The sequence below is a fragment of the Mixophyes fleayi genome, chromosome 6 (genome assembly GCF_038048845.1).
Source record: "Mixophyes fleayi isolate aMixFle1 chromosome 6, aMixFle1.hap1, whole genome shotgun sequence".
Classification (NCBI taxonomy): domain Eukaryota; kingdom Metazoa; phylum Chordata; class Amphibia; order Anura; family Limnodynastidae; genus Mixophyes; species Mixophyes fleayi.
Window position 1 is genome coordinate 199,931,493 of NC_134407.1, and position 18,142 is coordinate 199,949,634.

At 42.5% G+C, this 18,142-nt stretch overlaps 1 protein-coding gene and 1 non-coding gene across 2 annotated transcripts; one reads left to right on the forward strand and one right to left on the reverse strand.

Moving 5' to 3' along the window:
• Positions 1–1,256: 1,256 nt before the first annotated feature.
• KPNA2 (karyopherin subunit alpha 2) lies at positions 1,257–9,467 on the reverse strand. Its single transcript, XM_075178012.1, is given in 13 exon segments — positions 1,257–1,890; positions 2,294–2,443; positions 2,547–2,729; positions 2,992–3,225; positions 4,367–4,630; positions 4,748–4,842; positions 5,666–5,934; positions 7,627–7,688; positions 7,690–7,716; positions 8,210–8,301; positions 8,304–8,349; positions 8,433–8,536; positions 9,405–9,467. Coding segments are annotated over 12 exon segments (1,578 nt in total). The 5' UTR covers positions 8,499–8,536; positions 9,405–9,467; the 3' UTR covers positions 1,257–1,800.
• Positions 9,468–11,451: 1,984 nt separating this feature from the next.
• Positions 11,452–11,524, forward strand: TRNAR-CCG (transfer RNA arginine (anticodon CCG)). The gene has a single exon. It is a non-coding gene; the product is annotated as a tRNA-Arg (tRNA).
• The last annotated feature ends 6,618 nt before the right edge of the window (positions 11,525–18,142 follow it).

Sequence of the window (18,142 nt, forward strand, 5' to 3'; positions counted from 1 at the left end):
GTCTCTGCGTTTGGCAGACAGATGAGTCCTTGATGTTGCAGATCTGGACGATAAGGCAGATGACATGGTTGTTCTAGGCACATTTCCCATACCTGTGTGACCACTGTCAGTGAGGCCAGTATAGAAGTATTACAATTGCTTCCACCCTCTTTTTCTATTTTTCTCACTGTGTGAGCTGTGAAGGGTATTTGGGGAGAGGGAATACATCTTAGTTTGTAATGCCATAGTTTAGCCAGTGCATCTAAACAATGTGCTTTAGGAACCTTGTGTTGGGAGTAAAATGGTTAACTTGTTGCTCTTAAGTCTATTTACAGTAGTCAGGCTTTTTTTTTTTATCACCTGGTGAAACACTTCCTTGCTTAGGCTCCATTTCCTTAGATGACTCAGATACTAGCTTAAGCAGTCTGCCACTTTGTTGTTTACACTCACTATGTGCAGGGCTGCCATGGATTTTAGATTGTCCTGTTACAGCCATCATGGTAATACTGTTGTCTTCAAATCTCTTTATGCTACCATACCGCCTCTACTACGGCTTTTAGATAAGCTCCCTATCTTCTGGAGCATGAATCTTGGTCATCACTGTTCATTTGGGTATATGGACCCTGTCCTGGCAGTCTTGCCAATACCTGGAACCCTCAGGGTTAACTAGGAAACCTAGGAAAGCCCACAGGCAAAACACCCCACTATGAAGAGACCAGCTATGAAATCTTAGCTGTAATGACCCATTTCACTCTAAGTACAAGATGCTTATTCCTACACATTGTCTTAGGGTTCTGGTTACTTTGTATAACTTTTTGTTCCATGACAACCTCATTGTTGCTTTTTTGTAAGTCCCTCACTTGTGGGAGGTTTGGCTGTGGTTTCATGATGTAATCCTCAAACATGAGATGGGTTATTTTCATACAGACTTAGGCTGTAAGAAACCGAGTGGAGGACTTAAACACCAAGCTCATCTTACAGCCACACATATGTATCCATGTGTGCTTACAAGGACCCTTTGTATATTTGCAGAATTAAACTGCAGAAGCTCAGAAGTGAGTGTAGTCCTGTATTGTGCCCAGCACAAATTACTTTATTTATACTTGCTTGATTCTGCAGTACCTCCCACTTACATGGAACAAAGTAGTTTTGTTTTCAGGTCTCTTGAACAACTCTGCAACAAGTTCTGCATGTGGGTGTGTACTTAATACTCATTTACATGATAGAGAGTCTCATGCACTGAACACATGTTTTTACATATAAATTACTGCTAGTGATTATGGTACAAAATTTTATTAGACATAGTTTTATAAATTGCAGGCTGTACAAGTCACATTACAAACCAAAGATACCAGATCTGGGAACTTCAAGATGGACCTGCAGCACCTCTTAACCCTACCTGGAGGTAAAATGTCACGTTCTCCAGGATTTCCAAAGTTAAGATCAGAAAAAAAAAAAATAATAAAGCACTTAAGTGCCCTATAACCACCAAATTTTAGTTTAATCCATGGTGGCAGTTTGGGGACTAAATTTATATAATGGAAGCAAAAAGAAAAACCCAAAGAACTAGGGATGTCAGACTATCCAGCTTGTGACTGTTAGGCATTGATAACCATTGTAGTGGTAATTAGTGTAAAAAAAAAGGGTCAACTAGAATTACCAGGAAAGAGATAGGTCAGGATAGTCCCATGACCAGACCAGTGTGAAGTAAAACTATTTACAGAGTTTACACAAGACTCAAGATTCACAGTACGTACAGAAACAGATAGAAAGTGCCAAGTCACATAGAAAAATAGAACAAACATGGGTGAGAAAAAGTGCTTAGAAGTCAAACGTGGTATGAGTGCCAGTAGGCATCTGGAAGGTGTAGTTCTCAGATGTGGCTTCTGGAGCCAGAGACTCCTCTTCTTCCTACAAGGAAATACAACATTAGTATGGCAGATTTGGACACTTAAGAACCTCTGCCAGAGCTCATAAGGCCAATAAACCAATTTTGTAGTGTTGCCCTGGTATGTCAACTGTTAGATTGGGGAGTACACCAAGTCAAGTCTCCCAATCAGGGTGGACTATAGCTCATTATGGCCCTCTAGACTCTAAGGATGGAATCAATCCAGACATTGCAGTGGTAATCAGGTGTTTGTGAACAGTGTCCTTAAAAGGACTACAAAAGCAGTTCCACATATGGAAGTGTGTGGGCTTTTCCTAGACTTCCAGCTAGCAATAGACATTAAGGAACTCTACATTTAATTCTTAAGTCACTGCAGCCAAATTGGAATTACAGTGGGTGTTTAAACATTTTTTGTACATTACCCACCTCCAGGGAGAAGTATTTCTCAATGATGGCAGAAGCTGCCTTGTAGACCTGCTCATTCTCATGCGACTGCAGGGCTTCTATGCGATCCAGTCCTCCACACTCTTCCACCATCAGGCAGAGTTTCTCTGTTTCACCAAGTTTATCAGCAGCCTGCAGGGTTAATGTCATACATGTTAGAATTTGGAGGCCGAGTAACAATTAAGCAGTTCGTTTAGAATTCTGGAATCCCCATGACAATCAAAGAATGACTTACTGAGAAGATGTTTGTGATGGCATCCAGGATAACTAGCACAGTCTTGCTGTCCTTAGTAGAAAGCAGGTTACATAGAGGCTCAATTAATCCTGATTGAACCAGATAAATGATCTGGTCGATTGTGCCACCGCTGGTGTAGTTTGTGACGGCCCACACAGCTTCCTTCTGGGTCTTGTAGTCACCCTGTAAGTAGGAAGTGTAGCAATTAAATATTTATATATTACACAGCACTAGATATTAAATCATTGACTGACCCAGTGAAGCTTTCAATTACAATTCTTCTGAATGATTTTAACATAATTGGATCCATTGCAGCTAGTATACAAGTTTACTTGTTGTACAGAACATAGTGCATTAATGCCAAGTGTGACAGCTATACACTATGTGGCTGAAGATTCCAACATCTTAGAATTAGTAGGTGTTTTACTGATCACCTCCAACCTACCTTTCTCAGGATCTCTATGAGGTAAGGCAGAAGCCCATGGTTCACCACCTCCTGGATCTGATCCTGGCGTCCAGCAGTTATGTTAGAGAGGGTCCAAGCAGCTTCTTTTTGAATATTGTTTTTGGGATAGGAGAGTAGTTCAGCAAACACAGTCAGAGCCCCAGCATCCAGGACAGCCTGGGTCTGATCATCTGTGCCAGTCACAATGTTTCCTACTGTCCTAAGGCAGGGGGTCTGCAGAGAAACAAACATGTGGCAATAAAGTATACAACACTAATCCTGACCTTTTACTGTATAATAAAGGAGTCTAACAATTAATGTTAGATGTTGCACACCAAACATTAGTCTCAATATGCCTTTAAGTGTCCTGTGGAGTCATGCCCAACAAGTAGTTATACACATAAATGTAGGTTTCCTTTTACGCAAGAGGAGTTAGAGTGGGAATCTGTACCCAATTATTCAGTTCACACCAGTGAACTCCACATAAAACCCCCACTTTGCACTGCTTCAGTGGCGGATCCAAGGGGGTGGTGATCGGGGCAATTGCTCCATCCCTCCCCCCCTTAGTGGGGGGCTTGCTGGCGATGGCTGCACGCTATGTGCAGGTCGGTTCAGCAGTGACAGTGCTGCCCGGCTGCTCTGATTGTGTTTAAAACACAATCAGAGCAGTCAGGCATCACATTGTCCCTGCTGAACGTACCTGCACATAGTGTGCAGCCGCCAGCAGCCTCAGAAGTCAGAAAGGGGTTGGGGTCTAAATCGCCTGGGGTACAAACATTTTCTAGATCCGCCCCTGCACTGCCATTTTACAATAGTTTCAGACAGGAACATTCTCAAGAGGATTCTGAATTAAAGTGCCATGTGGGAGTCTCATGGAGTCAATATAAAAATAATCAAAGTCATAGCCAGCTGCGCTCTTAAGTTATAGGGCAAGTGTAGCACCAGATAATCTTCACTGGATCCACTATGTCCCCAATAGCAGAACTGTGCTTTAACCGCTTTGCACCTTCCTATTCAGGTGAATTGTAAGCTCACAGGTGTGGCTTCAAAAACCACTGTGCATGTTTCAATTTGGCAGAGTGTCACTCAACTTGCATTAAACAAGCAGAACAGTTAAGGTGGGGGGACCATTTAATCCATCGACAGTGAACTGAACACCTCATGCAAGTATATTGCTCTGGACTAAGTTTTAGTTGGTGTTTAGAGAATGCCATAATGGTTAAAAACCTCAGGACTCACTTAACAGTCAAGCCAGTTCCCCACATACCAGACCTTGTATTTTTCGAGACCCCATTCCATTCAGCCCGACTGTCATGTGAAGACATTATGCTTTCTGATTCCAATACCAAGAGGAAGTCCATTCATTGATACTCACAATTATGGTCAGCTCTTTGCATCCAAGCAGCTGTACAATCCTGGTAACCAGCCCTGTTTGTACAACCAGGTCAATACGGTCATTGGAGCCATCAGTCAGGTAGGAGACGGCCCAGCAGGTGTCCGCTAGAACCTCCCGGTCATCATGGTGCAGGAGCCTGACCAACGTGGGCAGAATCTGCCCCACAGTTTCCATCGGAGGAGCTGGGTTCTTGTTTCGGCAAAGGTTAGACAAGGTCCATGTAATATTACGCAGGTATCCAGTCTGGATGGGGGGGAAAAAAAAAAAAAAATGCCATCCATTATCTATTGATGGTGGAGATATATGGAGGCGATGGGCAAAAGCATAAAGATTAGAGCTCATGGTTCATAGTTTACTCACAGGCAGGGAAGAAAGCTCAGGAACAGCCAGTAGAGCCAACAGAGGTTCCACAGCACCGTGTTTAATAACCAGGTCTCTGTAAGCAGATCCATCACCTAAGGGGAGACGGCAAGTTACTTATCCATGATACAAATTCAGTCTTAAAGCTGTTCTAGCTATTCTATAGCATGAAACCCTGGGATTTCATCAGTACATAAAGAGTTGAATGTTTTAAAATATTTTGGCGTTACGTTAGTGAGCAGAGTTCTAGGTCAGACATCAGATATTTAAACAAGCAAAAAGGTACACAAGGTGTTAGGATCCACTAAGCAAAAGCAGCAAGGCACAGTGTGAAAGGGGGGGGGGGGGGAGGAAGAGGGAAGCAAAAGCAGCAAGGCGCAGTGTAAAAAAGGGGGGGGGGGGAAGGGAAGCAAAAGCAGCAAGGCGCAGTGTAAAAAGGGGGGGGGGGAAGGGAAGCAAAAGCAGCAAGGCGCAGTGTAAAAAGGGGGGGAGGAAGAGGGAAGCAAAAGCAGCAAGGCGCAGTGTAAAAAGGGGGCGGGGAGGAAGAGGGAAGCAAAAGCAGCAAGGTGCAGTGTAAAAAGGGGGGGGGGAAGGGAAGCAAAAGCAGCAAGGCGCAGTGTAAAAAGGGGGGGGGGGGGAAGGGAAGCAAAAGCAGCAAGGCGCAGTGTAAAAAGGGGGGGGAGGAAGAGGGAAGCAAAAGCAGCAAGGCACAGTGTGAAAGGGGTGAGAGCAGCATGGCACAAAACTTAAATCTAGTTTTGTGTACCTTATTGTTCTTATTTGAGTATTAAATGCATGAAATATTAAACTACCTTTTGGTATATCTTTTTGTACACTTAAAATAGTCATTAGGGCAGAGAACAGGTTGTTAATTTATTTGAATACCACCACTGGACTGGTGGAAGACCGAAGCATTACCTGCAATGTTCCCCAGGGCCCAGACCGCCTGCTCACTGATGTGGGGATGAGGCGAAGCCAGCAGAGAGATGAAGGCAGGAACAGCACCACCATCCACTACTGCGCGGGTCTGGTCAGAAGTGCCTGATGCAATGTTTGTGAGAGCCCAGGAGGCCTCAAACTGAATGGGACTGCAGTCTACACAGCTCAGGAACGACACCAGTTTGGGAATCAGACCAGCTTGGATGATACGGTCAATGGGAGGCTCCCGCTCTCTTGAAAGAAGCTTCCTGTGGGCAGTGAGGAATATCAAGTTATGGTAAATCAACCAAGTAAGACAGGGATTGATGGATGCAGAATCCAAGTCCTGGGTCCTGTCAGGAATGTTTATATAAAGACTAAGGAACAGCACGTCATCCATGGTTTATGGCCAGCCCAGACGCTGTGCCTACAGAGGACAGTTGTGGAGGACCTCAGGAAAAGTGTTTAGGTTCTCTTTGTAGGGAATGTACACAAAGACCTAAGCACAATGCAATCAAGTCACATTAAAATACCCACTCCTTTGTCTTATTGATCTTACAAAACAGGTGGGGGTTATGATTAGTGCATTGCTACAATTATTAAATTTTTTATTTAAAATAATTTGACTAAACGTGTCAGGTTTTTTTAGGAAGGGGCAGGGGTCAGCTAACAAGAATTTATCTATTTTCTAGTTTTCACCCAGGCAGCAGAACCTGAGGTACATGAGCATCTCTTTCCATTTAAGAAATGGTTTGGGAATTGCATTTCTGTGTTCCAATTTGGTATTCAGTAAGAATTGTGAGGGTCATTAATAATCTCAATTTACTGTACTGTGTCTTAAGGGATTCATGTGTCAGATTGGCTTTGTAAGGCTACATTTAAAGCAGATAATTTAAGAGTTAGTTGACTGTGTGGTGAAGTCAGAGTAGCTGAAGCCTTCCAAGAATGTCAGCTCCTGAACCAAGTATTAGTGGTCGCAGAACTGTTTAATAATCAGTGGGATTTTAATATTTTAGACAGCCTAGGAGGATTTGTTGTGATTAACAAGTCAGATAGCTTATCACAACACCTTTCCTTTAAGTTTATACTTCCGAATACAAAATGAATACGGACTTAAATTATACCCCATCACAATGAAGGAAATCAATCTTGCTAAGATACTTACAAGGCGGCAGCCTATTGATTCAGTGTGAATCCATGACATCACTGAAGCATGCTGCTAGCAGTTTTATATTGTATACATTTCCTTCACCAATATGACTGTCTTGACTATGACAGGTTTAAGGGTTACATGGCTTAGTGTTCTTTTCAGATGACTAGGCCCTTCAGACCCAATGGGGGGATTAAATTGGCCATGTTACAGGTAAAAGTAATGCAGCCTGCACATTACGATAATGTGCATTACCATTATGGTAGTTTCAACTCTGGCATTTTGTTCGAGCAGAAAGCCAGGCTAAAACTACCGTAATAGTTTTAACGCCGCAGGAATTAGGGGGTGAATTCAATTCCCCCAATGTGTAGTTTACTACACCAACTGGACAGTCATTGTGAAGTTCAGGAGTTGAATTTAGTGTATAAACAGCCTGTAGTGTACATACAGTAACATTTATATATTAATCATTGCTGTAACCTTAAGAAAACCACCTTTAGAATGATGATCAGTTACAATAAGGTCATTACTATAATAAAACACTAGTCTAGTGGGGGGCACTGTTCTGTGGAGACATTAGGCAAGATGGCAGACACCACCTTCTCAGAATAAAGGAGGATTGCATGGAGAATGAGTATTTGAATGGCCCAAATTTGCAGCTGGTCTGTTCTAAGTGACTGAATTCCAACATACATTTGCACCTTAAGACTTCATTTTAACTAGCATGTGGATTTGAAGCCATTGGTTTACAATTGCTGTGTGATAAGTCCCATAAAATTCACTTTATCTTGTGACAATGGGATCCACTTACCGTGCAGCTTGAGTAGACTGCAGCTGTATCTCCATGCTGGTATTAGCCATGCCACGGATAATTTTCCTCCACAGTCCACTGGGTAGAGGTCTGAAAACAAACAGTGAGATGTACTATATATATACACACACACACACAAACCTTTTAGTCTGGGCAACAGGCCAATCAAGTTAGGTCCACTTCTGCCCTACATGAAGCTCATGCTGTTTAATATAACTGCACAGTAACAGCATGAAAGTCATCTCTACCTTAAAAGCCAACCCATGCTATTTACTAGTATGTCCCTTAATTCTTTTCAGCAGACCCATCACCCAAGGGCTGCTGTTTAGTCTACCAGACGTCTAAATTTTGGAAACAAACCTAACCACCTACACTAGAGATTAACCCCACCTAACACTTTCTAGCCCACAGAGAACAAGCTAAAAGTCAGTTTTATTGCATGTCTGATTAAGGTACTTTTTGTAAAAGTGTTATTTGGTGTTAAGAGTCCCATAGAAACATCACAGGGCTACATGGTATTTGGTCATAAGGTGCGCTTCTCATATAGCAGAAATTTTATATGCAAACACAATTTTAGCCTCACCTGTCCATTCTGGCCCTTTTCCTGTAGCGGAGAGGTTGGCTCATCCGGGAAGGAGCTGACATTTCTCCTCTTTAACATCTGGTCATCCTTTTAGCCTTCCGGAGTTCCACATTCACCTCCACCCTCCTACGTCTCATCTCCTGCAAAGGTAATAAGAGTCAGGCTGTGTGGGAACCCTTGTACCCCTTCCCCCCCCCCCCCAGGCCTGCAGCTCACTACTCACTGTGGTATCCTTTCCCTTGTTCTTGAAGCGGTTGATGCGGGCCACTGCATTCTCATTGTTAGACATGTTTAGAGTATGTAGTTGAGACACTAACAAATCTCTATCTGCAGAAAGGTAAACCAGGTTAGTGCACAAGCAGAACAAGGGTCCTCGCTTTCATTAAGTCCCAATCCCAGATGAACTTCAACACTACTAGTAACCACCATCAGTAGGAATACCCCAGCAGAGAGAACACTATAAGGGTCTCAGTCAGTTCTCTTACCCACCCCACCTTTATGACTGCCTGGGTGGATATACAGCCAATCCCCACCCTTGTGTACAGCACAATGGGACAGGATGTTCTCACATTTACAGGCTGTTAAGTTAAACTGCCGACAGGCTGGGAAGCTTAGGTGCAACAGCCGGCATGCAGAGCGGTCACAGCAGTACCAACAAGTCCCCTAATACACCCACCAAACTAAGAATCGCCCACAGATCCCACCCACCACTATGTCAGCAGGGCACCCGCCGCAACAGCTACCCGCAATAACTGACTCATTGCCGGGAATAGCTTATATATCCCGACACTAAGCCAGCGCTCATAGCACTCACTGCTCAACTAACATCCGGGAAACTCCATCCCCATTACCCATCCCAGTGACCCAAGTATAGTAACACTATCCCGACACTAGGAAGAGCCCCTGCATATGCTGCTGTCCGACAGTCAGATACTCCCGACCTTATAACCTCTGTGTAATAATGTGACCCCCTATAGTACTAGAAAGATACACGATGCCCCCTCCGACAACTGTTAGTAAGGCAGTGAGCACATGCTGACCTCCACTAATACCTGCCCCATGTCAGACCCATCCAGCATTACTGTCATCTGGTACATATGTCCGTCCCCCGGACACACTGCAGCCGCTATATGACCCCCTACACTGCTCCCAGCTCCAGGCCCGGAGCCCCGTCCATCACCACCAGCTCACTCACCTCTCTCCGAAGCCAGAATGCGGCGTGCTCCCGGCAGCTGGGTTTTAAATGTCTGGGCGAGCTACGCTCTTATTGGCCAGTTCGAGAAAAAGCACAAATCTCATTGGTTCGTTTAAAAGAAGCCGGCTCCAGTCTCGTGAGATTAACGCTGTCTGTGCCGGGAGGGGGGATGAGCCGTACACTGAGGCTATAACTGTCTGGTCCGAGTGACAGGCGAACCCTAGTACTGTATATATACTGTGTATATACAAGTTACACTGTAATATGTATACTATATACACTCTCTCTCTCTCTCTGCACACTAGGTACACGTCACTTGTATCTGGTCTGTATATCATTACACCATTTAGTAGTCCGCTCTGGACAGGACTCGGATCACTATATACATGTAGGGCTAGATTTACTAAGCTGCGGGTTTGAAAAAGTGGGGATGTTGCCTATAGCAACCAATCAGATTCTAGCTGTCATTTTGTAGAATGTACTAAATAAATGAAAGCTAGAATCTGATTGGTTGCTATAGGCAACATCCCCACTTTTTCAAACCCGCAGTTTAGTAAATCTAGCCCGTAGTGTTAATTTCTTTAACAGGGGTCTGATCATTGTACAACTAGACTGTCAGCTCCTTGTAACAGGGTCTGATCACTGTACAACTAGATTGTCAGCTCCTTGTAACAGGGTCTGATCATTGTACAATTAGACTGTCAGCTCCTTGTAACAGGGTCTGATCATTGTACAATTAGACTGTCAGCTCCTTGTAACAGGATATGGGTTCCTATACAACTAGATTGTCAGCTCCTTGTAACAGGGTCTGATCATTGTACAATTACATTGTCAGCTCCTTATAACAGGGTCTGATCATTGTACAATTAGACTGTCAGCTCCTTGTAACAGGATATGGTTCCTATACAACTAGATTGTCAGCTCCTTGTAACAGGGTCTGATCATTGTACAATTAAATTGTCAGCTCCTTGTAACAGGGTCTGATCATTGTACAATTAGACTGTCAGCTCCTTGTAACAGGATATGGTTCCTATACAGCTAGATTGTCAGCTCCTTGTAACAGGGTCTGATCATTGTACAATTAAATTGTCAGCTCCTTGTAACAGGGTCTGATCATTGTACAATTAGACTGTCAGCTCCTTGTAACAGGGTCTGATCATTGTACAATTAGACTGTCAGCTCCTTGTAACAGGATATGGTTCCTATACAACTAGATTGTCAGCTCCTTGTAACAGGGTCTGATCATTGTACAATTACATTGTCAGCTCCTTATAACAGGGTCTGATCATTGTACAATTAGACTGTCAGCTCCTTGTAACAGGATATGGTTCCTATACAACTAGATTGTCAGCTCCTTGTAACAGGGTCTGATCATTGTACAATTAAATTGTCAGCTCCTTGTAACAGGGTCTGATCATTGTACAATTAGACTGTCAGCTCCTTGTAACAGGATATGGTTCCTATACAGCTAGATTGTCAGCTCCTTGTAACAGGGTCTGATCATTGTACAATTAAATTGTCAGCTCCTTGTAACAGGGTCTGATCATTGTACAATTAGACTGTCAGCTCCTTGTAACAGGGTCTGATCATTGTACAATTAGACTGTCAGCTCCTTGTAACAGGATATGGTTCCTATACAACTAGATTGTCAGCTCCTTGTAACAGGGTCTGATCATTGTACAATTAAATTGTCAGCTCCTTGTAACAGGGTCTGATCATTGTACAATTAGACTGTCAGCTCCTTGTAACAGGATATGGTTCCTATACAACTAGATTGTCAGCTCCTTGTCACAGGGTCACTAGATGGACACAATGTATAAGTTATATGACATGCTCCCTATGTATCAGATAAAGCACAGACCCACAAGATGGAGATACCAGTCACGTGTTACAAGCTCTGTCCTGCATCGCTGTCCTCAATTCCAATCTCACGCAGTCCAGATTCTCGTTATTGATTGGCTAAAAAGTTCCAGGGGGTGGAACTTTCAATTTACATAATGTTTTCATCAGACGTAAGAAACGTCTGTAAGGCTGGCAGACATGCGGTGACCCAGTGGCCTAATGGATAAGGCATCAGCCTCCGGAGCTGGGGATTGTGGGTTCGAGTCCCATCTGGGTCGTACCTAAATCACGTTTTGGATCATAGATAAAATACATCGTGTTGATTAATCTGCAAATACGTGACATAGAAGGACGCCGATTTTGCTGGTTCACTGCAAATGAAGGGAAGTCATGCTCATTTCCACTGTATGCTCTCCACAGCCTCACCCTTCCTTATCCTCAATGCATCAGCTGTATCACTGGACAGAGGCCTGCTGGGAAATCCTTAACCCCTTTACCTCCTAGGCAGGATCCTCTCCATTAACCCTACAGATGTATCTCGCAGATAGCAATTCATTCACATAATGCAACTACCCCAGTTAGATTTGCTTACCTTGTATTAATCTATGCACCCTACTCTTCTATATAATGAATGGAATACATAGAATGCATTTTTTTTGCTTTATTTGATTACACAACTGCACAGGACCACATTTATTGTCTTGTATGAATGTAAAGTGATTTTTTTTTTCTTATTGTGTATGTTTTGGTACAGGCACAGCACTGCTTAGGTGAAATGTATTATGGAGGACAGAGGAGTGAGCCACAGGATGGCGAATGACCAGAATTGGCCTAAACATGGTGTATTTTTTTGTTTTTAATTTTCCAATTTATAATTAAATTGACACCGATGTATTCACCCTTATGACAGCAGAATATCAGTGAAAATTTTAAGGACCAATAGGAAGCCGGGAAGCTACTGTTAATTAGTGCGTGAAATGCGCATTAGAACCGTAGCGGTGTGAATAAGCTTCCAAACAACTCAAGCTGATGGAAACATAAGTATTGTGAACTGAAGATTTTGGGTTAGAAAAATGGCACTGTGCAGGAAAAAGGAGGACCCAAGTCCATCCCAGGCTTTTGACTTACTGTTTTTAATTATGTGTAATTATTACACTTTACTTCCAAGTCCAACCTCCATCACTTGGAATAATTATAATCTGGGGGTAAATGTATCAACCTCCGGTTTCTTCAACTCCCGCGAGTTCGGTGTCTTCGCAGCTTAAATTTAAAGCGGCGCTGCCTTGTAAAGGGAAGTTTTCCTTTACAAGGCAGCGCCGCTTTAAATTTAAGCTGCGAGCACACGGAACTCGCGGGAGTTGACAAAACCGGGGTATGATACATTTACCCCCTGGTTTGTTAAATGCACATTTTTGTTTTTATTTATAGGAATCTGTTCTGTGTGTAAGAGGAAATGTGTAATCTAGCATTGTTACTCATGGAAGTGTCCAAGTTTCTGGTGGAGCTAAAATTTTGCTTGGTTGTCACAGAGAGTAGCTGCAGTAGCCGGTTTAGGTGGAACATGGGGGGCTGAGAAACAGGGGCTGTGACTTCATGTATGATCTTGCCAACTGCACATGGATATCTGACCGATGTATGCACGTTCATTATGTATGTATATAATATATATGTGACAGGATGGACCGCCTATGCCACCCTGTCTGTTGTTGCTGGGAACCGGCTGGGCTTACTTTGCCACCGTTCCTTTTTGTTATCCAAAATGCGCCCTCTTGTCGTACTAGGAGGGGCCTACAAAAGCTGCCACCACTGAACTCTTATACCGAAATCCAGAACCAGGTTTCTTCTGGGTAACTGACGCTGCTAGCGTATCTCATTACTGGTGTACCTGGGCTGGTACTCCTGACCGCTTACTATGGATCAGGGAAGCTGTGGATGGATCCTCCCTGGTCTGTCACACTGACCAGGGCTGCTGGGTAGCAGGCAGAGCTGTGGTACCGGAAAGCTTGGGTCCAATCCTCAGAGACAGCTGGAGAACGGATTAGATTTAGGGTCTAATCTGCAGGTCACAGGAATACAGCAATACTGAAGTGATATGTTTTCAAGTAGGTCTTTGAAGCAAGTGATGTTTATTTGCTCTCACACTGGTTGGAGAGGTACCAGTGATCAGGTCAGATGAAAATCAGATGAACAAACTTCCAATACAAGCTAGTGCCTTTTATACAGTTTAGACACAGGCTATTTTTAACATCAGAATATAACCTGTTTACACAAACATGGATTTACATGCATTGCAAAGCCAATAATATTTACACTTAGCTTTGAAATTCTTAAAAACATTGCTGTGATATCCTTTGTCTTATTTCAGAGGCAGGATACATACTAGCAAGTCAAAAGGTCTAACTGACATGAATACCTTCTTCAGACAGTCGCCGAATACACATTCCCACAGAACAAGACACCCCCAAACAAGCCAATTCCCCACATCACAATACACCAAAGGCTTTGTAAACAAGGCTCATTGTATCAGATATATACATCAGACATAATGCATTTCTCTAGAATGGCTAAATAGAAAAAACACATTTTCTACCCTGGTCTCAGAAATAACTATTTCCTATCTCAAAAATATACACAATATCAAAAATAAGTGCATGTGCAATTATATAAATAAGTGCCCTGCGCTATTTTTTCTTTTAAATAAATTCATACCATAAGTTATTTATGAGTGATCCAGTCACAATATACTATGTATTTTCTATAATATCCAGTATGTACAATCATGGGCAAAAGTTTTGAGAATGACACAAGTATTGATTTTCACAAAGTTTGCTGCTTCAGTGTTTTAAGACCTTTTTGTCACATGTTGCTATGGTTTACTGAAGTAAAATTACAAGCATTTCATAAGTGTCAAACGCTTTTATTGATAATTACATTAAGTTTATGCAAAAGAGTCAATATTTGCAGTTTTGACTCTTCATTTTAAAGACCTCTGCAATTCGCCCTGGCATCCTGTCAATCAACTTCTAGGCATCATACTGACTGATGGCCGCCCATTCTTGCCTAATCAGTGCTTAGAGTTTGTCAGAATTTGTGGGTTTTTGTTTGTCCACCCGCCTCTTGAGGATTAACCACATGTTCTCAATGGGATTAAGGTCTGGGGAGTTTCTGGCCATGGACCCAAAATTTCAATGTTTTAATCCCGAGCCACTTAGTTATCACTTTTGCCTTATGGTAAGGTGCTCCATCATGCTGGAAAAGGCATTGTGCATCACCAAACTGTTCTTGGATAGTTGGGAGAAGTTGCTCTTGGAGGATGTTTTGGTACCATTCTTTATTCATGGCTGTGTTCTTAGGCAAAATCATACTTACCTACTTTCTTCAGCTCTCTTCCGGGAGCCAGCCAGTGGAGGGGGGCGTGAGGGGGCGGGGCGGCCAAAATCGCGTCATTTCGGCCCCGCCCCCTGTGACGTCATGACGCAAATTGCGTCATTTGACAGCGGGGGCGGGGCTAAACGCCGCGATTCATCGGGAATCGCGGCGTTTGGGATCTAATTCTGCCCACTTCACTAGGAAGTGGGCACTTCCTAGTGAAGTGGGCAGAATTCGGGAGATTGCCACACTCGCCCGGGAGTCCGGGAGACTCTCGCAAAATGCGGGAGTCTCCCGGACATTCCGGGAGAGTTGGCAAGTATGGGCAAAATTGTGAGTCAATATGTGGCCCAGAAGTTGATTGATGTAATTGTCAATAAAAGCCTTTGACACTTATGAAATGCTTGTAATATTACTTCAGTATACCTTAGCAACATCTGACATTTGTGAAAAACAATATTTGTGTCATTCTCAAAACTTTTGGCCATGACTGTACCCTCATATATAATATTGATACTAATTTATCCTAGCAGATGTAGTATAGACAGACATCTGGATCTGTAACCACTGAACGGAACTGAATATACAGCGGGAACAGTGCACGCTCAGTGAGTACATGAGATGGTAACTCCTTAAGCAGTCCTGTATCCTGTGTAGGGTGGGTAAGGCATCTGATGTAAGGCTCCATGATAACACTCTGACATTACAATGCTCACATGACAGCACTCTGACATCACAATGCTGACATATATATATATATGCTTTATCTGTGTATATATATATATATATATATATATATATATATATACATACATATATATATACATATATATATATACATACATATATACATATATATACATATATATACATATATACATATACATATATATATACATATATATATACATATACATATATATATACATATATACATATATACAAGTTAACCCGTGCATGATACTCATGCATTCTAGTCAAATCAAGCTACTTAAGGTCTTAAAAAGGTTCTTGTCATGCATTTGGGCCTAGCCCAGGCCTCCTCAGGGAAAGAGCGTTACTTCCCGACGCAAGCGGCCTTTTTAATGTGTGTTCATGAGGTAAAATTACCTCACGAAAATGAGTTTGACCCCTCAACTCGTAAATTTAGCCTTTACTACCCCTCCCACGGGTGGAAGGGGGGATGATGGAAGTTAACTGACTTGACTATTCTAATTTTTTTGTCAAATAATGTCAGTATACCAAATTTCAGGTCAATTGGATGAGCCCTTTCTGAGAAAATAGTTTTTTCCACACACACACACACACACACACACACTAACGCACGCCTCTACACATGTGTGTTCATGAGGTAAAATTACCTCACGAAAATGAGTTTGAGCCCTACCAAATTTCAGCCCTTTTTTAATTTTTTTTCACACACACACTAAGAATTTAGTAGATCAGTGTATAACTCTGCCCAGCAGGTGGCGCTGCAACTTGTTGTTTTTTTTCCACACACACACAGACGCCACTAAGCATTTATATATTAGATATATATATATATATATATATATATATATATATATATATATATATATGGATAATAGTAAATATAATAGCCTCCGGATAATAACCAGAAAAAAGTTCAAGTCTACCAACATACAATTAATTAAAAAGAATGAAGAATCCCAATAAATTGTTTTGGTAATATTAAAGGAATGATAGGACGAATGTATTGTGAGTATTCACGTGACAATTTTTCTCCCTTTAGGTTTTCGTCTGGTGGGATCTGACAACGCAGATAGCCAGTTCCCATCCATGAGAAGTGAGAAGACTCTGAAGATCCAGATCATGAATCTTATACTGCAGTAGGGCACTTCTGTCACTATAGGATGGGTGGCTTATTCCACATGTCCTTCTGTGGGTTTGATACATAGCGACTTGTGCCGGGCAGCTGAGCGATCGTCTGTCTCTGTTATCTAAATTCTATTTTATCAGTATCACTCTCTCAATAGACACTACTTTTGGCTGCAAGGTCCTCCAGGCTGATTTCTCTGTAATCATTACTTCCCACCCATTCTGGGTGGCGTTGGGACATATCCATGTCTCTGTCTGTGACCCCAACTGGTGGTAGGAGAGAAGAGGATATTATACTTAGAGTTAAATCCCTGTCTCTGAGGCTTGTTAGCGGGCACTAACTTCTGTCTTGGCTAATGATAGTCTGGATTTTGTTGGGGGTAAACTGAAGACTTACAGGAGCTGCAAGGGATTATGGGGTGGTGAGGTTTACTCTTAAAGTGCCGTAACTCCTAAAGCTAAACCCAGTTGTATCTGTGTCCCTTAATAAACACCAAGAACAGAAATGTAAAGGTAAGGAAAATGTCCACTCTCCTGCAAGTTACACTGGTCATAGAGCTGCGGGAGCAGACTTATGGTAATGTGGCCATATAAGTGACGGGGCCGTAACTAGGGCTGTGCGATAGGGGCGACTGCCCAGGGCGCAACACTGAAGGGGGGCGCAATTTAGGAATATTTTAGGTTAATTTTGGCTAGGAGGGCGGCATTTGTCTTTCTCGCCCCAGGCACTAGAATTCTAAGTTACGGCTCTGATAAGTGATTTAATGAATGTGGCACCCACAGAGATGTAAAGGATGGCAGTGTACAGTGTAATGTCATTGCATGGAGTGCGGGAGAAAAGTGTCCTGTATATAATCATGTATAGGAGACACATTGTAATGTAGACAGACTGAATGTATTTATATAATACCATGAGTGTCTGTCTCCCTGTCTGTCTATCTCCCTCTTTGTCTGTCTGTGTCTGTGTGGTGTGTGTCTATATTAGGGAATTTAGACTGTAAGCTCCAATGGGGCAGGGACTGATGTGAGTGAGTTCTCTGTACAGCGCTGCGGAATTAGTGGCGCTATATAAATAAATGGTGATGATGATGATGATGATGATTATATAGACATTCATACATGTATAGCAGTATACAGATCATATAGTCAATCTATCAGTCAATAGTTCTCATTTTTTTCCCTTCCCTTGGGTGGAGTTTCTTGGCTGTATCTTTGCCACAACAATTATCTTCATGATATCCATATTAGTATATTTTTGTCTTTTTCTAAGATGGGTGTTTTAATTTTCTAATTGGCATAAAAATACATGAATATCACATGACATTGTTTCAGCTGACAACCTAGGTCTAGAGAGTCACATACATTGTGTTACACAGCCCACAGTAGTCACAAACGTTTTCTGTACACGGTTATTAGATCTGATACATTGATGATATTTTACTTCACAGGAGCGAGGTGACTGCGTAGACTTTGTAGAAGAACGGCGTGGACAGACGGATGTTGGGACATAACTGTGTAGACTTTGTAGAACGGCGTGGACGGATGAATGTTGGGACATCACTGCGTAGACTTTCTAGAAATACGGCATGGACGGACGGAGGTTGGGACGTGACTGCGTAGATCTTGTAGAAGAACGGCGTGGACGGACGGATGTTGGGACATGACTGCAAAAACCTTGTAGAAGAACG